This window comes from Medicago truncatula, chromosome 4 (genome assembly GCF_003473485.1).
Source record: "Medicago truncatula cultivar Jemalong A17 chromosome 4, MtrunA17r5.0-ANR, whole genome shotgun sequence".
NCBI classification, from domain to species: domain Eukaryota; kingdom Viridiplantae; phylum Streptophyta; class Magnoliopsida; order Fabales; family Fabaceae; genus Medicago; species Medicago truncatula.
In genome coordinates, this window is record NC_053045.1 from 57,455,837 (window position 1) to 57,479,209 (window position 23,373).

Below are 23,373 nucleotides of genomic sequence, written 5' to 3' on the forward strand. Positions count from 1 at the left end.
TAAACTGGCTCATGTATTTTGCTCCAAGCATCATATTGTTTTTTTTTTTTTTGACTTTTTTTATCGGAGCAATTCTTTGTAATATTTTTTTTATAAGAGCAATTCTTTGTAATCCTTGCATTTTTTTCCAATTACTTTCGTAAAAAATAGCATAGCTCTTAAATATATGACATAAGAATTTTCAAAATCATGGATAGTGCTTATTAATTAACAATTGTAAGATAAATGAAATTTGTTGCATATGAACAAATAAGACACATGAAAGTGACTATGACTACTGTTAACTATTTCTCCTTAAAAAAAAATAATGATAAACATCATAACAAAACAGTCTCCCTAAAAAAACTCATAAACATCATAACACCATCATAGTATGATTAATCAGAAGAACCAAAGACAGTTTCCATTATGACTGCTTTGCGTGCTTTGGGTGGACACTGAAGAATCATTCTAAGTATGTCTACATCTTTCATGACAACACGATATATCTTAGGCAATGAATTTGGGTCACATCCACACTCCTCTAATAAATTCCAAGTCTCTTCTCCTGAAATTGGAGGCAACTCGTGTTTATGACGTTCTCTCGTTATTTCATTTCCTTCCCGTATTGCAGCATTTCCTTCTCTGAGTGCCTCTGCAACCACTTTCATTGACTCTTTAAGTTCAATAATATCATTGTATGTCTCTTTATTCTTAGCCACTTTCAATCTCTTCCTTTTTCCACCACTTGCCATGGTTGAAGGATCATATGATTGTGTTTCAGATAAAGTAAAGTCATAATCAGGAGCATCAAAGCTCTCCAAATCAAACCATCTATTGATAGCACACATAAGCTGAGCTATAGCTCTTCGGCGCAAATCAAACCATCTATTGATAGCAATTTCCTGATCTTGATGATCCATCTAATCGCATAAAATTAATTTCTAGATTATATAACTCTTATACTACAATTACATATAGACATGTAATAAACTACAACAAACATATTTATATATAAGCGAGGCCATGATCAATATATGGAAGAAAAAAAAATGAAACAAAGCATATAGAAAGAAAAGCAGAACGTAAAAAAGAAAAAAAAAATCATGATTAATGTATAGATATATGGAAGATAAAAAAATGAAACAAAGCATATAGATTAATGTACAGAAAAATAAAGCCAAGATTTTACACAACAAGACATGTAGGATCGGTGAATTAACAGTGAAAAAAACACTACTAGGTTGTGATTATCCTATTTTAGCTAGAAGTGAAGATTTGCATTTCATATAAGTTGTATCTGATACTCCAACAACAATAAGTATCAATAAAAATAATGCACAGCTTTGAGGATGGATAATGTAGTGTGCCAACAGGAACAAGTTCAATAGCCAGCATCAGCCTTTAAAAAAATAAAATAAATGGCCTGCATGCTTGAGAGAGGTTTTAAGTGGGAACATGTGAAATGTAAACATGTCCTGAGTTTTTACTGTTCGTTTGCCTGTAGGTTGTAGCTATTTTATGCAAAGTTTTATTTGTATATTTCTGTTCTCATGGTAAATTATTTTATTTTTTTAAAACTATGTGCGTTTTTAGTGAATTTCATTTTCAATTTGATTCAATGATTACGAGTTATATTCAGCTAATCCGATAATAGTAAGGTTGTGTAGTGAAAAAAAATTCTGGTCAAGATTTTACACAACAAGACATGGATAGGTGAATTAACTGTGAAAAAAAAACAAGCAACAACAAGTATAATAAGCTGAATTAAAATAAAATAATAATAATAATAATAATAAAACTTCAATGATTTCATCAAAAAAAAAAAGACTTCAACGATTTTAAAAGTGAAAAAAAACAATACTCTCAAATGAATGGATCAATACCATAAGAAAAAACACATTATGAAACAAACAAGCCACCGTAAGAATAAAGCAACAATTTAAACAATAAAGTTTCAACAACGATAACGATTAAACAAGGATAATAAAGTAGCGAATCAATAACGATGTAATTAATAATACTACGATATAGACAATGAGATGATGAAATTACTCACAATTCACTTTGGAGGAAGCCTCAAGCAGTCGTTGACAACAACAAAGTAGTAGTAAGAGCGGTTTGTACATCTAACAAATAAGAGTGGTAGATTATATAATAATAAAAATTGTTACAAGGAAAATATAACAAAATAATAATAATAATTGTTACAAGAATAAGATAACCTAATAATAATAATAATAATAAGATTGTTACAAAAATAATATAATCTAATAATAATAAAAGTTGTTACAAGGTTAATATTGAGATTTGAAATTAATTTAAGGATAATTATGGCAATGCAATAAAATTTTAAAGAGATTTGCTCCCCTCCCCTCCCCTTCCCTTCCCTTCTAAAAATTAAACCAAACACTTCAAATTAAAAATCTCCCCTCCCCTTCCCTCCCCTCCCCTCCAAAACTCTCGAACCAAACGGACCCTTAGCCAAAAAAAAAAAAAAAACTCATGTATTTGCAGGTGTCGTTGTAAGACTGCGATAATTGGTTTCTTTTGTTTTTTTTTTTTAAGGATCGTGAAGAGTTTAAAGATATAACTCCTTAAAAAATATATATATATATATATATATATATATAATAAAAAGTATCTTTTATTTTTTGAGGGAATATAATAAAAAGTATCAGCATAATCTAATGTTTCATTTAAATATTTTTATTTTATACTAGTGAAATGATAGCACTCATGTGTTCGCCTTTCCGCTCTTTTATTACGCTAAAGTTTGAAAATTATGAACGGTGTTTTTATACGAAATTTTGAATTTGATTAAAAATACAAATATAAATTATTATTGTTTTCAAATTATAACAACTCAAACTAACCTTGATTATATATTTCAATGATTCCAACAATATAACAAGAAAATATAATCTAAATTCTTATCTTTTTAACGACACCAACAACATTTATTATTATATAAAAAGTTGTTTTATGGTATAATTTGGATAATGAAAATGTTATCTCAAAATCTTATATTTTCTTTATATATAGTATAGACATATGGTCCTCGTGAGCATAGCTCAGTTGGCATGGACATGCATTATTATATGCAGGGGTCGGGGTTCCAACCCCGGACACCCCACTTATTCACCTTGAAAAAAGGTGAATTATAGCCACTAGGCTATTTGAAACAAAAAAAAAAAAAAAGTATAGATATATGTTATATATACATTCGATCTAGTTTGTTACAATTTTTAAATCATAAAGAAAAAAATTAATTCATATTGTGTTTGTTAAAAATGTTTTATTTTGAATTCATTTTCATCAATTATCTTTTTTAAAGATTAAAAGGATATGGAAAAAATTGATATATGTGTTGTTTGTATTTAAAGTTAAGGATAATCTATCCAGAAGTCCTAGCTCAACTAACAAAATGTCGAAATTGTTAGGCCGGATGCCATGACCGGGGTTCGAACCCTGGTACCTCCGCTTGTGTGTGTGAGTTTATAATGGCGTTGCCATTTCGTCTATCTACCAAATAAAAAAGTTACGGGTAATCTGGAAATGAGAAAAAGTCAGCCCAAAAGGGCCAAAAGAGATTATTTTCTTTATATATAATATAGATATAGATTAGCGGAGACACTACCATGTCTATTTGTCCTCTATTTTTAACGCGCTAACGTATATGTATATTTTATTATGTTTGTTTGTATCATTTTGATTTACAATTTTTAAATTTAAATATTAATGGAAATTATTTATCAACTTAGCGTATTTTGGTTTGTTTGTATATAATATAAAAGTAAAATAATGATCATTTTCTTATTGATTATATTTACAAGGACATATATTTGATCCAATTTGTTACATTTTTTTAAGGATAAAGGAAAAAAAAAACTGAACATATACTTTATTACTCACTAGCGAAAAGACAGGCACTCACGTGCCCGTCTTTTCGTTCTTTTTTTTGTTTTGCACTCGCGTGCCTGTCTTTCTGCTCTTTTTATTGTGTTTTTATTTTTTTTTTTTTTTTTTTTTATTGTGTTATGTACTATTCAATTATAACAAATCAAACTAACCATGATTATCTATTTCAATGACACTAACAATATAAGAAAAAATTATAACTTAAATTCTTACTTTTAATAATGACACAAACAACCATTTTTATTATAGAAAAAGTTGTTTAAATGTATAATTAGGACAACAAAAAAGTAAGTATAAATATATTTATCTAGTTTGTTACATATAGCAAACAATTAGAAACACCACTCAATAGGAAACAATTTCTAATATGAAAAGCATAAAATTTCCAATTTCCCAATGAAACATGTCTCTAATTATTAATTTAAAATGTCTAAAATATCTGCAAAATTTATAGTAGAAGAGAATCAAACAATACGTTGAGTTAGTTCTACTACAATGGTAGCTACTTGGTAAGTGATGCGCTCTATTTTATTTATAAATAGGTAAATCCTCCTCTCTACTGTTTATAAACTCCCGGTGTGAGACTATTTTAATATGTTGGTTTGAACTTTGAAAGTTTAAACTACAGAGACTATGCTAATGGTGTCAACATATTCCATGCGGGGCTCTGGTTTTCATGAGAAGTAATTGAAGCTTAAGCCTGTCTTGTTCTCCAAATCTGGATTATAAACATTGCATTTCTATTGTTCTTGGGATCAGGGGAATGATAGTATTATTGGAAAAAGATCAAACAGAGTAGTGAATTCTTTCTGACTATAAGGTAAAAAGAATATTGTAGGAGTACATCGATAAACTTACAGACATTGCCATTTGTTTTTCATTGCAGAAAATGTTCTATATATATTATCTGAGAAGCAAAGAGTATTAATGTGCATTTTATTGATGCTAAAATTTATGCAATTTTTTTGCCTTCAGTCTCTACATTTCATTTTTGCAAGTTTTATCACTTTTAATGTTCCTACTTTCACACATATAGACATACTTTATAAACTTGTACTGTATTATTCTATTCTTTATCTGCATTTTCCATTATCTTGAGAAACTTTTGACATTTTATCCATCTGTGCCACTTACTATCTTACTTACTGCTAATTTTATTTACTCCCAATATGAATTATTAATTTAAGTTTTTTTTGTCATAAACTAAATTGGAGAACAAGACTTCATTTGATATGTTCACTCTTACATGAAATCAATGCTATGATTTTCGTCCCTCATGTTTAAAAGCGGTCCTTGTTATTGGTTTAAATATATAAATATTAAATTGATTAACCATCAAGTGGCTGTAGTTTAGTGGTAAGAATTCCACGTTGTGGCCGTGGAGACCTGGGCTCGAATCCCAGCAGCCACAAAGTTTTTTTTTTCTTCCAATTTTTTTCATAATTGAATCTCCATTAAAGTACTTTTTTTCTACCATTTTGTGATTCAATATACTGTGTAAATATGTTTTCCCTCTCTGCTTTATATCTTTATCGTTTACCTTTATTTGAATTTACTACCATGTTCTCCAAACTCTTTTGACACTTTCAACAGAGTTTAATTTGAATTTGCAAGTGTGAAAGTTTTGTAGAAGTATAAAAATATTTTACATCACAATGAATGAATTCTTTAATGATTTTAACAGAAACGATCAGCAGTACTTGATCTTCTCTTGAATGTGTAGTAGTGGTGCACTGGTACACCATTAACACCTTTCTCATTTTGAAAATATCCAGTGAGTAAGATTTATAAGACTAAGGTCGAGGTAATTCAAATTCAAACTGTAAGCATTCATAAATCCACCTCAGCTCAAGTTAATAGACAGAATTTATGAAACAAGCTTTATATATCTAGTTAACTGTGACTTCTTAATATGTTATGTTATTAGTAGTTGTTCTCGATACACTGTTGCTAATTGAAGGATAGATAGAGCTTAAGAGGTCGAGCTGAATATACAAATACACTTAATATACATATTTCCTCCTAATGTTTGACAAAATTATACACAATCAGATGCTTCTAGAGATGACAAAGTCGCGGAAAAACTAGGAACGAAGTGGTGAGCTGCTCCAATTATCTACTTCACTGCACGTGAAACGGTTTCCTGGGTGTAGTAGATGTCCGATTTTCCATAGATTGCAATCTCTGTTTAAGATGAAAAACTTCATACTGCAGAACCAACAATAAGATGACAACCGGTTCAATAAGTCTAAAGGAAGTTTGCTCAAAACATAATAGAAACATAATGAACCTAACTCGGACCAGGTTGAGAAATAGCACCAATAAACTCAAACACAATCAGGATTTCATTCAATTTTCACTGTATATAATATATTAAGCATTTCAAACTCTAAAAATGTAGCTGTACCTGTAGTTGGAATGCCCTAGCTCTTTCTCCTGCAATAACTCCTCGTGTCGAGTGCAACTCCTACAACAAAATTTTATCAGCCACAATAACCATGCATAAAAGCATCAGGGTGCTTCGAATGAATGATGGGAGTAATGTACCTTCTGTGTATCATCTAAAACAGCCTTGAGGAAGGCCACATCATGCTCGAGCCTAACATTATCAGAGTGGACAATGTTTGATAAGTTGTTGGCCTCTTCTTGGGCCAACTCTAGACCGGCTAGCTTCTCTCGCAGTAATTCCATTTCCTTCAATGCATCAGCCAATTTTTTCTCCATTTCCTGTCTGCTTTTATGGACAGATGATAAGCCTTTCTCTGCAGCTTCTCTGCTTGCCATGGAAGCTGCCAGTTGACCCTCCAGCATTCCATTTTTCCTTATTAGGGCTGCTACTTTACTTTCATAGTATTGATAGATATTTGTAGAAGAAAGTGATCCTGATTTATCATTCTCAGGAAAAGACACAACTTCACTTTCTAGTGCATCACTTTCAAATACTTGGTTTTGTTGATTTGACATCCCAGACAACAACACTTGTCCTTCAATATTAACCTTGGCTCCACTAATGTTCATCAGTTTACGACGGTCATTTTCATTTGTTCTGTGATCTGCCACCTGAAATGTACCAAAAGTTACGCAAACCATTAAAATATATGATTCTCAAATCTGATCATTTACATAATGTAATTATTGTTATCTATATGCAATAAAGTGAGAATATCATCTCAAAAGAAACTAGGCAAAGAGACTTATTGAGAGTGACATAATAGAATCCTATGAAAGAAAATACGATGGAGGGCATAGCCCAACCCAAATGCAGTTAAATCCAGAAAATAACACATGTGTTTATGTATTTGCCTGTGTGGACTAGAGAGAGACCTTTTTATTTTTATTTTTTTGGTCATGAGATGTGGGGGGTAACAAGACAGGACAAACTATATAAAAGTACATTTGCATAATCAAATCCTTACCTAATATTTATGCATGTATGTTCTAACATAGCGGAAAAACACTAGGATATGTACAGGGTAAATGCCTAAGGTGTGACACCATGTTTTAAAAACACATGGCAAATGTGCCTAATGCTTTAAGTCCAACAGGTGCTCCTAAATGAGAATACACGGCCAACATTATTAATAAAGAAAGAAGGTAGTTTACCTGAGGTAAAGAACTTCCATCTGAGTTCTTGTCCATCTTGACATCTGCATTGTATTCTTCATCGCGATCAAATTGCTTACGAAGGGAGACATTGCTTGGGGGGTAATTGGGATCTACAGATTCGGAAAGAGATTTCCTTCCAGAACCATGTTCAACTGCAGATGCTAAATTTTGTCTAGCAACAGAGTCAACTAAGCGTTGGGAACAGTGATTAAGCTGAGAGGCTAATCTAGTGGATGATGAATGTTTTTCAAGCAGTATAGACGCAGGACCTTTACTGGGAGTTGAACGTCTTCTAAGTGCTGATTCATTCTTATCCAATTCCAATACTTCCACCTGATAAGTCAAGAAACAGAAGGTTAACCTCCATAAGAATGAACTAGAGCATTAACTTTATGCTCTTTGTCAAACCTGATTAGACGGCTCTTTTTTGGATCCCCCAAATGCAACAAGATAGTCTTTTTCCTTGTATTGCACAAGTACCAAGCTGAAACCCTGGTAGTTCAACAGATTTCATGAACATTTTAAATCATAAACAAAGCATGGTCATGCAAGACATCTAGAAATAATATTGTTATTACTGAGGTGCTGCGTAATAAATGAACTGATTTATTATGAAGTCTTATTTTCATAGTCATAGGTTGAAACACAAACATCATATTGTAAAAATGAGGGGGGAAATCATTCTTAGGACGTTCATCAAGTTCAAACATATAGAATGAAATCTCAGATTTGAACACTAGACATGTTGGTTTTCTAAAATTCAGTAATCAAGACACCAAAATCTCAAGTTCAAAAGGCTAAACAGAGCCAACAGAGAAAAGTCATGAATAATTTATTGCACTAAATGAATGAAAATGTCGGTAAAGTGCACGAGGCTCCCACCAAATGGAATCAGGGAGAATAAATGTATGCGACCTTACTATTGCAAGCCGAGAGGCTGTTTCTAAGATTTGGACTTGTGATCACCAGGTCTCAAGGCAACAACAACCTTACCGTTACACCAAGGCTTGCCTCTATCGCAGTAAATGAATAAACAACAAATATATTAACTAAGTTATATTTGAAGGCTAAAGAACCATTTTCCAATGAGAGCGTCTATTAATTATTATAATCTACCATCAATTAACACAATAACTAAACAAAAATAGCACTAAATGAGCCAAGTAGGTGGCATGAAAAGGAATGGGGACCTTGTTGGTAGTGATAGAAGATGGAGGTGATGTAATTGCCACAGACCATTCATTTTTTACAATATCAAAAATCAGAGTCTCTCCATGTCCTGGAAAATGAGGTAGGAATACAGTAAACATGCATAGTCCATAGCACGGTTTATAAACAAAGCACCAATACTGACTAAAATAAAATCTACTTTAATAACACTGGAAAATGCTAACAAGTGCCCCTCGGGTTTTGTTTAAGCAATCAAGCATGACCCAATAATATCTTTTTTTGGTAATGACCCAATAATATTTTACTTCCCAACTGAATTTCAGCTAGATCATTTTGTGCCATGGAAAAAAGACCTCGAAGCAGAATTCAAAACCCTGTAACATCATTTTCCTTTAAAAATATTATTTCTCCAATTCTCAAGGCCCTCTGTTTGAAATTATCCCAAAATATTTGAATGATTAAAGAAATATGGTAAAAAAGTATATACAATCAACAGTGAAAAACTAAACAAAAAGCAGCAGTAATAAGGTAGTTCAGACTAATAAATAAATTATTTCCCAGAAAATGAAGCATAATAACAGAAGCTCACATTACCAAAAGAAAGAAAGTAGTAGGTTTAAAATTATTAATGTATGCATCACAATTACATTACAAAACATACGTTTTTTCTTGCTTCCACCCCCTGTAATATACCATTTAGTACCACACAAAACGCCACAACAACCAGCTCTAGGTGATGGATGGAAACCTCGAACCTTTACTCTTGACCATGCCATCTGAAGAAAAGAAACATATACTTTTATCAAATAATATATAGTGAAGGAGTACTTAATCAAATCAGCATCTCGGACAATTCAAAAGGTTTCACAGCATGCTATTTTAATAGAGCACTAGATCAGGATGTGGGCCTGAACTATGCAAGGCCCAGAGCCTGGATGGCTTATGTCAGCAAAAGGAGAGGAATTGGAAAAGACAAGGAATAAGGGGATGTCGAGCTGTCAAGTTGGTTATGGGAGGAAGAATATGGTTATGTGGAAAGAGGGAATAATAGGTAGCTATGCATATTGTTTATTGTTAGTGATAAAATACTCTTTTCGCTTAAGAGCTTATGATCTTGACTCATGAAGAAGCTCAGGCTCTGTTGATTTCCAGTAGCTAATACGATAGTTTTCCATTCCTTCTTCATTCATTTACTGAATTCTACCACTATTATAGTAAAGATACAAGACGTATGAGGGACCTACACTACTTACCGTTTCAAAGTCAAGTGAATATAAATCATTTAAGGTTTTGGATTTTGAGGATCCTCCAAATATATAAAGAACTTTATCATCATAGAGAGCTGCTACATGGTTCAATCTTGGAGAAGGTGCTGTTCCCCTGCAATCCATATAGTAGATCAAAAGAAATGCAAGATTTATAAGCAGATAAACACAAGTCCAACCTTTTCTTTTCAAAATTCAAATTCAAAGTTCTTTTCTGTTCAAATCACTTACGTGTAGTGAAGTGGAAGCCAAGTCAACGACTTGAGATCAAACATATGTAGATCATTCAGTTTCCTCCTTTTTGCATCTTCACCCCCAAACAATATCAAATAAGAGCTTGCCCTGACAACACTGTGACCATTGCGAGCAACCTATCAAGAACAAACTCTTTGGTAAGTAGTGCCTATTTATATGATGTAAAGCTCCAAGTATCAAAATCAGTATGGAGAATTCAATTAATGAAAATAAATGTGGTAGTTTTGGTAATGTATCATAACAGATTTTATTTTTATATTATTTCTCTGAAATTGTTTATGGTCATGAGTTCTCGGTAACATAAATAGTCAGAACTGAAATGTAAAATTATAAACATTATGCCTTTGTCATGTGTGAAAAATATCAATTTTGACCAACTTACAAAGCTGTTCATCTACTGGACAGTCCTCAATTGTAACCTGGTTAACTTTTTTTTAAATGTTTTGATTAATAAATAATAATTATAATCATATATGACCAATATCATAGAGAAAATATTACATACACTATTACACTTCCTAGTGTTGGTTCTTTATATCGGTAGAGACAATACAACAATGCCCGAGAGCAATTTCTATTTCTACACTGAGAAGTAGCGCAGCTACAAACAAAAATTCCTACCGGTATGTCTCCCTTTGCCTCCATGAGTGACCAGCACTCACTTTCTGTATCAAACGCCCATACTGCAAACACCAAAAAGATAATCAGAGCAACTTCACAGCGTGAAATATACATGAGAAGACCACGAATTGAACCTGAAATTCTGTCACTTCCGGGATCCGTTTTCCCTCCAATGAGAAGTGCCTTTTTCCCATAAGATACCTGTTAAAATTATCATCAGGCAAAAGAGATTTGACTTGAGACCAGACACATAAATATCAACTTTAAATTTAAAACAGAAAAAATAAATATGAAGTATAAGAATATATAGAAGTGCCCCTGACACCAATTTTATTCCTCACTGTCCAGTTCATATTTGCAACTTTGAACCACATTCCTGGTTGACTTTTGTTAACCTTTGTGCTATAAAAAAATCTCAGTCATTTTCTTTTTATTTTCTCTTATATAACTTGGTGTTCTATCGATTTTAACATGTTTGAGTCCCCATAGTATCTATATCATGCACATCGCTAAGCAGAAAATAGGCGGTGACTAGAGTTAATTGATGAATAATGTGGTTATTCACATAAGGCGACTTTTTGTATTGAGTTGAGAAATTTAATAGGACAAACTTTGTAGCATCTTGATACATGTTATTTCATGTCTTAGACAGTGCAACAATGGCTAAGGGTACATTGAAACAAGAGGAGAGCATTTTCAGAAGCACTAAAATAGAAGACAGTTAAAATGCTAATTGGATAATGTTTACCAAACTATGGCCCTTGCATGCAGGAATCTTTAGGGGCAGACTACTGGGAGACAAGTAAAGCTTTGACGATGCCGTTGTCCACGAAAATGTTTCAAAATTCAGCACCTGCGAATAAAAAAAGGAAAAAGCACGAAGAGCACATTAAAATCACATTACAGTTTTAGAAAGTAACAAAATAGTTAATGTCAATGTGGATGGTGGTAGAATAATCACACCATACCTGCACATCATCAAGCAACCCAGTAGAAGACTCTCCGCCAACCACTATGATCTTATTCCCAATTACAGCGGCGGCATGCTGTTCACAATGAACAAATAATAATAGAAACAGTTACATTACTAAAGTTGAGAATGAATTTAGTCATAACTAACTAACCAATTAACTAACTGTCACTGTATTCATTCAGACCAAACAAACAATAGTAAGCATAAATTGAAGAAAGAGATATATACATTGAATCTAGGAGCGGGCTTATCTCCAGAAATTGACAATAATACCCAATTCTCCGATCCGCCTGAGCTACAACTACTGATATCGGTGCTGCTAACAATTTCATTATCAATTTCATGAGAATGGCCACTTGAGCCGGTAACTGCATCCCCAATCCCATCTTCTTCTCCTTCTCCCTAAAATGAGGTAAAAACTTGAGCGTTGCAAATTCCAATTTTACAATTATAGTAAGAATAATAATTAGTAAAGTTGTAAGATGAGAAAGAAAGGTGAAGTTAATTACATTGAGAATGGAGTTTGGAATTCGTTTGGGATGCCGAACAGAAACTGGACTTCTAGTACCATCAGAAAGCTGCTGAACCTTAAATCTAAGACAACAACAAAGGCAAATGCAGTGTTGCATTAATGTGACATAGTAAAGAAGCAACCATGTTTAGAAATTACCTTCCGAATTTGGTGCGTCTACGAGAGAACCCAAACATCTTCACTTCACAACTTCAAACTCAAACCTGTTTCTAGAGTAAGGGAATGAAGAAGAAAGAGAGAGTAAGGTTAAAACCCTAGAAGATTCTGAAGTTTACAAACTATATATATTAGTTTAAGATTAAGAAAGAAAGAAAGAGTGACAAATTAAATTAAACTAAATTAAAGACAAAATTGGAAGTTTACTCACTCACTCACCCAGGTTGAACCGAAGCAGCAGTACTTCTAAGTCACGGGATGAAGCAAGTAAGGAAGCAGAGCAGAGTGTTGATCTAATGATCTAACATAATTAAATGTGGGGAATATGTTGAACAGGAAAACGACACAGAATAATAATGGTGATATTTTAATGAGAAAAAAAAAAATTAATGATCTTATTAGTTACAGTAATTAAGTAAAGTAATACTACTAGAGAGAGAGAGAGAGAGAGTGAGGATTCGAACGTTACGTTAGGTAGGTAGCGAGATGGAGTTTATGAGTGTCAATGTCATGTCATCGTCTCACTCCGTCTTTGCAGGATTTTGTTGGAACATGGAAGGATCATTATACACTACTGCTTTCTCTTTCTTTCAATTATTTAATTTATTACTGCCTCCGTCCCTACCTATAAAACTCTTTTGAAAAAAGAAAAAAAAAAAAAAAATTATCTTTTTTTATAAGACTCATTTTTTATTTTCAACTACATTAATTATTTTTTTACATACATGCCTTTATTTATTATATATCTTTTTCTTCAATCAGCAATAAATAGAATGTTGAAAACATAAGTCAACCCACTTTCTTAAATGATAAAATTGTAAAAACAAAAGTAATTACAAACATATTTAATACAAATATCCACTATTTTAATTTCTGTTATTCAAAAGGACTTTATAATTAGGGACGAAGGTAGTACTTGTTAATAGTTGTTTTTGAGTTGTACATGATTTTTAATTTTAATGAAATGAGAAATTGAATTTCTTTTAATGATAAAAGTAATATGTTTTTGAGTTTTTTTATGAAAGATAAACGAGACAATAAAAATTAATGTATTTGAGAAACTACAAGTAAAATCATGACAGTCAATTCATGTCCTAGGGCAGAAAGCTTGTCAACATAAGTGTTACCTTCGCTAAAGACATAGGAGAAGAGGATGCGTAAAGGAGAGGCAAAGTAATTGATCCAACGATTGTGAAGGTGACCAAATCATGAGATTTTGATGCATTAATAGCTATTAATTTCCAAGAGATCTGTATGCAACACTGAAGGGACCTGAAGAGGGCTAGAATAAGCACCCAAATAACCAACTAAAGAATCTAAAAAAATGTCAGCATTACCATTCATTGACCTGTATGTATTGACCTTAATCCACGAATGCAAAGGAGGCCGCCAAAGAACCATTTTGATGGAGGTAAGGGATTTAAAAATTGGAGAGATGTTTAAACCACAAGAATATCAGTACCAATGCTACCAGATCAAACTTGCGCTTTACATAAACTAGCGCTAAGAGAGATGGAAGATCTAACCTTTGCAATTGTCGCATGAAGCAGAATTTTGGCATTGTTAAATCTGACAGCATTACGACTAATCCAAATAGTATGCATAGAATGAAGCACCCATGCCAAAAAATTGTTTTCTATAGGAGACTAAAAGCAACATAGGAGCAGAGCCGAAGGGGACGAAAAGTCAAGGTTGATCCAAAATTTGGTTTGGAGCCATAACCAGATAGTTGCAACAAACTGACAATCAGTGAACAAATAAATGATACGTACTTTCAAAAGCACCGTAACACGATGATGAAGTTGGTCATCAGTAGACATGCGGTTATGAACCAATCTCCAACCAATAAAAGATGTAGAGGGAAATAAAATTGCAAATTCAATTGTGTACATTTTAGTTTTAAAATCAAAATTGACTAAAATTATTATTAATGTTTTGAGGGGAAAATTATTATTTGTTAACTATGAGTTTTCTCTATGTTATTAGTACATGAGGAGTGCTAGTAACACTCTCTCTAATACTCATTTTCTTATTAAATAAAATTTATGAGGGTCTCAAACTTTAGAAATAGATCTTACATAGAGTGGTGAGATTCAAATGGATTTCATCCAATAAAAGAGTGATTGTTGAAAAAAGTGTTGTTAACATTTCTCTTAATATATTATTAGTATAGATCATTTCATTACATTAAGTTAAAACAAAAATAATGACAATTGTTACGATTATGATATACTAATTTAGATTAATCTTAAGGGTGAAGTTTTAAGAAAAGAAGAAAAAAAAAAATTAATTTGGAGAGTGTGCTTTTTAAAGGTGAAGTTAACATAACCCTAAAACAAATACTAATTTTATATAGGCAAGTTATAACATTCAAGGTGATATTTCAATGGTAAGAACTTAGTCTTATAAGCTTAAGACCGGTGCTAGTCACACCCCAAAAAAAACAAGTTACACTCCAGAATGACTAATATATCCCTAAGTTGAACATAAGTAAACTAAATTTACATTAACCTAAATTGAACATAAGTAAACTTAATTTACATTGAACATAAGTAAACTAAATTTACATTAACCTAAATTGAATAAGTAAACTGAATTTACATACTGAACATAAGTAAACTTAATTTACATTAACCTAGATCGAGTAAACTGAATTTACACTAACCTCTTATATCTAGATTGAACGTAAGTAAACTAAATTTACATTAACCTAGATTGAACATAAGTAAACTAAATTTACATTGACATAAGTAAACTAAATTTACATTAACCTAAATTGAACATAAGTAAACTGAATTTACATTAACCTAGATTGAACATAAGTAAACTGAATTTACATTAACCTAGATTGAACATAAATAAACTTAATTTACATTAACCTAGATTGAGTAAACTGAGTTTACACTAACCTCTTATATACATGTAAACTGAATTTACACTAACCTAGATTGAACATAAAGTTAACTAAATTTACATTAACCTAGATTGAACATAATAAGTAAACTTAATTTACATTGACATAAGTAAACTAAATTTACATTAACCTAAATTGAACATAAGTAAACTTAATTTACACTAACCTAAATTGAACATATCTCATACCAAAACAAACAATAAACAAATAGAAACTCATTGAAAATGAAATTCATGAAATTCACTGATCTTTATGAATACAGTACAAATCAATAACAAAGATGTTGATTCAAATATTGGTTGCACATCTATGGTGATTTGTGGATGAAAGGGGGTAAGGGTTCAGAATGATCATAAAAGATGGATTTTTAAAAATTTACATGAAGAGGACAATTTTGGTATTATTGTAAAAATTTAAATAAATTTGGGTGTAACTAGTTTTTTTTGGGGTGTGACTAGCACCAGTCTAAGCTTAATATGGTGAGTTTGAATTTTCTGAAGAACATTTGTAAAAAACTTTTCCCGTAAATTTAGTGGTATATATGTTAGGGTTTGTCTAACATGTGCAATATTTCACATGTTAAGGTAATTAAAAGTAATAACTTTTCATTGAAAAATATTAATTATTTATTAAAAAGTTATAAATTTAAGGGTTAAATATGTTTTTGGTCCCTATAAATATATCAACTTTTCGTTTTAGTCCCTATAAAATTTTCCTTCAATTTTTAGTCCCTATAAAATTTTCAATCTTCACTTTTGATCCCTCTTTTAAAGTAAACTCATACGTAGAATTCATATTATTTAATAAAATTTTCCAGAAAAATTCAAAATATTATAAGAATCACTCCAAAAAAAATTCAGAATTTTTTAACAAAACATGAATTTAATATGAATTTTTATATTTTTTACGGTTTAAAATTCATATTTAATTTGTGTTTTGTTAAAAAATTCTAATTTTTTAAAGGAAATTTTTTTAGAATATTTTACACATTTATGCATAATTTCATTAAAAAAATACAAAAATTAAATTAAAAATAGGGACCAAAAGTAGTGATTGAAAATTTTATAGGGACTAAATGTTGAAGGAAAATTTTAGAGGGACTAAAATGAAAAGTTGACATATTTATAGGGATAAAAAACATATTTAACCCTAAATTTAATATGCAATACACAAGGGACAAACTTACTATTTAAAATTTTTTAACATGTGCAAATTTGCACATGGTAGAAACACCATATATTTTATTATTGTTAATAATAATAAAAGCATTAAGCCTTGTACCTTCCACCAAAAAAACATTAATCCTTCTGCCAAAAAAATAATAATCTGTTTGACTGAAAGTTAGCAACAACAAAAACAAAAAGAGAAAAAGATCTCTATTTGTGGGGTTTTGTTTGTCTCGGGACTTGGAAGACGTGGACAAGGGTAGACCATATCCCACGTCAGTGCCTTGTTTGTGGGACCGAGAGATACAACAAAGGACAAAAGTTGATCTCCCCTCCCCATACTTGCTCTATTATTACGAGAGATGTCCTCACAAAAAAGGATAAGAAATGCCCAATAAGTCCCCTCACTGCCTCACATAGTACATGAACAAAGAGGTATCCTTGCGCAGTTGCGCTACCTGGTAAAAATTAAAATGTTAAGTATACTTTTGATCTTTAAAAAAATATCAACTTTTTATTTTAATCTTTCTAATTTTTTTTTTTCAACTTTTAGTTTCTATAAAATTTTTAATCACTACTTTTCGTCCTTATTTTTAAGTAAATTTTTATTTTTTTTTAATGAAATTGTGCACATATACGTAGAATATTGTAAAAATCACTTCCAAAAAAATGAGATTTTTTTATCAAAACATAAATTAAATATGAATTTTTAACTGCTAAAAATATAAAAATTCATATTTAATTCATGTTTTGTTAAAAAATTCTCATTTTTTTGGAAGAGATTGTTATAATATTATAAATTTTTCTGCAATTTTTTTTTTCTAAAAATATGAATTCTACATATGAGTTTACTTTAAAGGAGGGACCAAAAGTAAAAATTAAAATTTTTTAAAGGACTAAAAGTTGTAGAAATTTTTTAGAGGAACTAAAACGAAAAGTTGACATATTCATAAGGAGCAAAAACATATTTAACCCAAAATAAAATAATTATGTTATTTTTAAATTTAATGAATCATTGTTTTATTCTTTTTTTTGGTTGGAACAAAATCATATTTCATTCATCAAAGTAGTGACAATACAAGATGATATAAACAATTGATGACTAGCTACCTACGAGGTTGATGCTCTTGCTAAACAAGGAACAATTTTTTTTTGTATGTCTAACAAAAATATCTTAAAGCTTGAGTAAATGGAAAGTAGCATTCTTTAATCATACTAAATATAGTTAAATACAATTTAATTAATAGAACTATGCAATGCCATCAACCATTAATTTACAATCTAGTTCAATTGACACTTCCACACTCATATTTCTTCAAACTAAATAATATAGCTTATTTAAGATTCCATGCTTCCGCTAACATTGGTAGGAATTCCATGCCAATAGTCTTTGCTTTTATAAAACTACCACGATCTTTAAGAAGACACAAACTTATTCCAAAACAACATTGTTCATCAATATTGCACTTCAACTCGCCTGCTCTTGATGGCGGCCACCTTGATTGATGAAGGCTCTGTTTGGTAAAAAGAAGCTATAAGCTAGCTGATAGCTGATAGCTTATAGCTGAAAAGTTTGCTTATTAAAAATAATGTGTTTGGTAAAATTAGCTGTTGAAGTGGCTGATAAATATAAAATGACATAAAATGACATGTTTTTTTTTAATATACATATAGATACACACATTTTTTTGGTAATGTATTTATTTTTTAATATTTTTAATTATAGTTAAATATGTTTTTGGTCCCTATAAATATTCAAACTTTTGGTCTTAGTCTCCATAAAAAAATTCTTCGACCTTTAATCCTAAAAAAAAATTCACTAACAATTTTGATCTCTGCTTAATGAGTCCCAAAAATAAGAGAAATGTGGAAACAAAATGTGAGGTAGAATATATAAAATTTTACAACGTACAATAGACTAGTTATTTTTTCCTTTAAAAAAAAAATAGGCTAGTTATTTTTTGTGTGGTGTACGACAGGTTAGTTATAACAAAATATAAAGCATTTTCATAAAAAAATATTATATATATATATATATATATATAAAGTGCTCCTTAAAAAAAACGGCATTTTATTTAAGGGAAAAAATGGGGCGGTTATAAAGATGAACATGGGTACTTGTTTAATTAAAAAAATAATTAATTAAATTAATAGGGTTAAAGTTGGAAGAAAATATAAAAAGCTACCAGCTATAAGCTAAAAAGCTACTTGAAATAGCTTTTCAAAAAACGCTATAAGCTCATGAAAAAAGCTTATTACCAAACACGTCACGTTTTCTTCTAACGAACTTATAAGCTAATCCAACAAGCTATAAGCTAGCTTTTTTGTGTTACCAAACACAGCCGAAGTCAAACTACTCCTTATATTTGATGGCATCAATATTGAATTAAATAAGAGAAATGTTAATTAGTACCCCACACTCTTGTCAAAAAAAAAAAATACCCCCACACTAGTTATGAAAATCAAATATATCCCGGGCTTGTTGCGTCCTCCCACACCTTTTCATTCCACCACTTCTAAAGCACCGCACATGACGAAATCAACAAGATGAAAAGTAATAATAATAATAAATGATTCTACTTTTATTATTTTTTTAATTGTCACTTTTTTGATAATTTACATGAAGTAAATTATTTTATGGGATTTAAAAACACAAATTGAATTAAATCAAAATGCACATTCAAGTTCGAAACTTGATTTTAAGAAAACAAGATTGTACCAAAAAAAACAGGAAACAAATGGTAGCTACGAAGTTAACAACGTTGATGAAAAAGTGTTCAACTGTGAAACATGCAAAACAAATCCATGCACAAATCATAACCAATAACCTTACCCATCTCGAACCTATCTTCATTCATCGTATTCTTCTCTGTGATATCACCAACTACAAAACTATATCAAACTACATCCTCTCAATTCTTCACCATCTTCGCAATCCAGATTCCTTCTCATGGGGTTGTGTCATTCGATTCTTCTCTCAAAAGGGTCAATTTGTTGAAGCTGTTTCTCTCTATGTTCAAATGAGGAGGATTGGGTTGTGTCCAAGTTCACATGCTGTATCCTCTATTCTCAAGTCATGTGCTCGGGTTGAGGATGATTTGTGTGGTTTATTGATTCATGGGCATGTTCATAAATTTGGATTTGATGCTTGTGTTTATGTACAAACGGCGCTGCTTGATTTGTACTGTAAAATTGGTGATGTGGTGACTGCACGTAAGGTGTTTGATGAAATGCCTGACAAAAATGTTGTTTCTTGGAATTCTCTGTTAAGTGGGTATATAAAAGGTGGTAACTTGGATGAGGGTCAACGTTTTTTTGATGAGATTCCATTGAAAGATGTTATATCTTGGAACTGTATGGTTTCGGGATATGCTAAAGCAGGGAAAATGGATCGGGCTTGTTATTTGTTTCAACAAATGCCGGAGAGAAATTTTGCCTCTTGGAACACAATGATTACTGGTTATGTTGACTGTGGAAGCATTGTGGAAGCAAGAGAATTATTTGATGCAATGCCAAGGAGAAATAGTGTCTCTTTGATAACTATGATTGCCGGGTATTCGAAGAGTGGGGATGTTCATTCTGCTCGCGAGCTCTTTGACCAGATGGATGATAAAGATTTGCTCTCGTATAATGCTATGATAGCTTGTTATGCTCAAAGCAGCAAACCAAAAGAAGCCCTTGACCTATTTAATGTCATGCTTAAACCAGACAGCTCTTTACATCCGGACAAGATGACTTTGGCTAGTGTTATATCAGCTTGTTCACAATTGGGAAATCTAGAACATTGGCGCTGGATTGAGTCGCAAATTAACAACTTTGGAATTGTATTGGACGATCATTTGGCCACTGCGTTAATTGACTTGTATGCAAAGTGTGGGAGCATTGACAAGGCATATGAACTATTCCATGGCCTGAGAAAGAGGGATGTGGTTGCATATTCTGCAATGATCTATGGTTGTGGAATAAATGGAAGGGCATCAGATGCAGTCGAGTTATTTGAACGGATGGCTGGAGAGTGTATCATCCCTAATTTGGTTACCTACACTGGAATTCTAACTGCTTACAATCATGCTGGATTGGCTGAAGAAGGTTATCGATGCTTTATATCCATGAAGGACAATGGCATTGTGCCTTCAGTTGATCATTATGGAATCATGGTTGATCTTTTGGGGAGGGCTGGATGGCTGGATGAAGCATATAAGCTTATAATGAAAATGCCAATGCAACCAAATGTTGGTGTCTGGGGAGCTCTACTTCTCGCCTGCAGATTACATGACAATTTGAAGCTCGGGGAAATAGCTGTCCAGCATTGCATTAAGCTGGAGAGTGAAACTGCTGGTTACTATTCTCTTCTTTCTGGTATATATGCTACTGTTGGAAAATGGAACGATGCCAAGAAGTTGACGACGGGTGTGGAAGGAAAGAAAATTATCAAGATACCTGGATGTAGTTGGACACAACTTGTGTGATGTGCCACTCAACTAATGTAACTCCTCCATGATTAGGGAAATAAGACACATATATTATCGCTATAACTTGGGCTCATATTGCGTATTGCGTATGCTTTCAATGTGCACATGAAAATTTTTGAGGGATGGAATTGTGGAAACGAAGTGGTACTAAAGAGTGTGAGGATGGTAATTTGGTCTGTGCTTTAGAGTCATAACAGTTCAATATGCTCGAGAGATATGCAGCTCTGGGTTCTACAACCTGAGACTTGTGCTTTCTTTCGCAGCCACTTCTTACCCTTTCACTCTCATTCTGACGTAAGTCAAACATTCCTCCGCCCCAGACCCATGGATACATAAAGTAAACTTGAATTGCAGCTGATAAATAAACTATAACATGCTTTCTTTGTTTTAATTTATATGTGACTGTCCTCAACTATTGGCTGTCAATGCTATAATTTGGGTTATACTTGTTGTATTATAGGGAGTCTTTATTATTTGTACAGTATTTCCTCTTGTTTGTACAGTTGATTTCAATTTTTATTATTCTCTTTCCTTAGTTAGAGGACAGTAATTAACAGAGTTTATTTACCTTAACTTTTTTCTTTGTACATTAAAATCAGCAATTATATTCTGAATAGTGAATATTTTTCCTTTTTTTTTTTTTTAAGTCTTGTTTTTTCTGTAGGATGGCAAGAGATGCAACCCTAAGACACAGTGAGCCGGGATGCAACGGCTGTAATTCATCCAACTGATTTTGCAGACGTTTTTGAAAATAGTGAGAGGAGTAAAGAAGGCAAGTGAATTTGTTCATGTGCGATGACTAACTGGCTATGATTGGGGAGAAAATCCTAAATAGTCAAGTACATTCCTATCTGCCTATCCATTCCTTTTTTTTTTTAAAGATTAAATTTTGCATTAAGCTTTGACCACATATCATCACTTAGATCTTTGGTCTCACATGTCTTAGAAATAGGATGCACAAACATGTTTAAGGTACAAAGGCATCTAAGATTTCCACGATTGATGCGAAATTGAAGCGCCCCAAGAAAGGACAAAGGTGATACAATATTCCATCTTCCACCAGCTAGGATTTGCATAGTATGCAAACCATAACTTGCACCATGGGACATTTTTCTGACTTACACGGTGTGATTTCTCCTTTTCTACACAGTATTCCATCTTCCACCAGCTAGGATTTGTGTTGGTGGTGATGTCCATAGTCTCTCTCAACTCGTCTCCATATTTCGTGCTTTCGATTGACCCACCAAGCAAAGTTCCAAAGGGTTTGTCATTAGTTTAGCATTCAGTTCTATGGACGACTTTTTGATATACAAATAATTAGTGCATTTTTTGAAGTGATTGTGAGGGGGTAGTTAACCAAATCAAGGTTCGGACTTGGAAATAGTTTTAACACTTGATCTAAGTCGTCGGCATGTCTCCTTTGTGAGTGGAGTATGCATCCTTTGAAATTTATCTCCAATGGTCAATTTGTACATCATCAACCATATAACATGAACCCAAGAAAATAAAGGAAAAACATTCACTATGTATGTATATTGTCAACAATACATAAAACTAATATATTTTTTCTGAAACATTCAGTTAAGTTTGGACCAGTGATCAAGTAACAACAAAAGTTTACATCGACAACATAAAGGGTAATATAATCTGTGTCATTTATTGATTACATCATATACAGATTGAGACAAAAGGGTCTTGACTATATCAAAGAATACAAATTATTTAAGTACATAAACTTTTGGTATTCACACCTCACATCAGTATTTCGCTATCTTGTAAAAATTATTTACAAACACACACTTCCCTCGATTTGATAAAATACAGACACAAGTCTTGGTAATCTGATGTATAAAGGAAAGCTTTTGTTATGTAACCAAAAAAAAAGGAAAGCTTTTGTTAACAATAACAACAACTAAACTTTATCACACTAAATGGAATCAGCTACATAAATTAAATTATGTAAGAGTGTTATATCATAAGTCATATTTCAATCAAACTTAAAAAAATGTATTAAGGGAAACATATACAACTGAGTTTTTATTATTATATCTAAGAAATAAAATAAATGATACTTGTGTCTTCGTCTTGATAGCTTGTTCCTCGTTATATTAACACCTTACGTGAGGAGACTAAGTATATTGCACCGAACTAGTTTGCAAATTATTATCACGACAATCATAGAACAATATTTTACGGTTCATTAAGAAGTACTTTGTAATTTAATTTCAAGTTGCCGCAAATGGCAATTATATCCAGCTCATATAAATCAAGGTCTGGGGTTCGAATCCCGGCCACCACAAAAAAAAAAAAAAATTAAATTGTTAATAAAAGACTATAAATAAT

General features: G+C 31.9%; 2 protein-coding genes and 1 non-coding gene across 8 annotated transcripts; 2 read left to right on the plus strand and 1 right to left on the minus strand.

Annotated features, from left to right (window-relative positions):
• Window positions 1-5,239: 5,239 nt before the first annotated feature.
• Window positions 5,240-5,311, plus strand: TRNAH-GUG (transfer RNA histidin (anticodon GUG)). Its single transcript has one exon. It is a non-coding gene; the product is annotated as a tRNA-His (tRNA).
• A 475-nt stretch (window positions 5,312-5,786) lies between these two features.
• LOC11442708 (acyl-CoA-binding domain-containing protein 6) lies at window positions 5,787-13,005 on the minus strand. 5 transcript variants are annotated; one of them, XM_024782473.2, is made up of 18 exons: window positions 12,948-13,005; window positions 12,698-12,779; window positions 12,461-12,531; window positions 12,300-12,384; window positions 12,019-12,192; window positions 11,786-11,863; window positions 11,566-11,670; window positions 10,952-11,018; window positions 10,818-10,879; window positions 10,173-10,312; window positions 9,930-10,056; window positions 9,338-9,452; window positions 8,697-8,785; window positions 7,915-7,998; window positions 7,504-7,839; window positions 6,448-6,960; window positions 6,308-6,367; window positions 5,787-6,108 (listed from the first exon to the last, which is right to left on the minus strand). In XM_024782473.2, exons 3-18 carry the CDS (start codon window positions 12,496-12,498, stop codon window positions 6,022-6,024), a joined length of 2,160 nt encoding a protein of 719 aa, XP_024638241.1. In that variant the 5' UTR covers window positions 12,499-12,531; window positions 12,698-12,779; window positions 12,948-13,005; the 3' UTR covers window positions 5,787-6,021. The 5 variants fall into 5 exon arrangements, with proteins under 5 accessions (XP_024638241.1, XP_003609606.2, XP_024638240.1 ...); XM_003609558.4 differs by lacking the exon at window positions 12,948-13,005 and having other exon boundaries at window positions 12,461-12,525; window positions 12,698-12,929; XM_024782472.2 differs by lacking the exon at window positions 12,948-13,005 and having other exon boundaries at window positions 12,698-12,905.
• Window positions 13,006-19,229: 6,224 nt separating this feature from the next.
• Window positions 19,230-23,307, plus strand: LOC11422867 (pentatricopeptide repeat-containing protein At4g22760). Of its 2 annotated transcripts, XM_039833745.1 has the most exons (3): window positions 19,230-21,324; window positions 21,695-21,869; window positions 21,977-23,307. In XM_039833745.1, exon 1 carries the CDS (start codon window positions 19,231-19,233, stop codon window positions 21,025-21,027), a length of 1,797 nt encoding a protein of 598 aa, XP_039689679.1. In that variant the 5' UTR covers window position 19,230; the 3' UTR covers window positions 21,028-21,324; window positions 21,695-21,869; window positions 21,977-23,307. The 2 variants fall into 2 exon arrangements, with proteins under 2 accessions (XP_039689679.1, XP_003609609.2); XM_003609561.3 differs by having other exon boundaries at window positions 21,695-23,307.
• The last annotated feature ends 66 nt before the right edge of the window (window positions 23,308-23,373 follow it).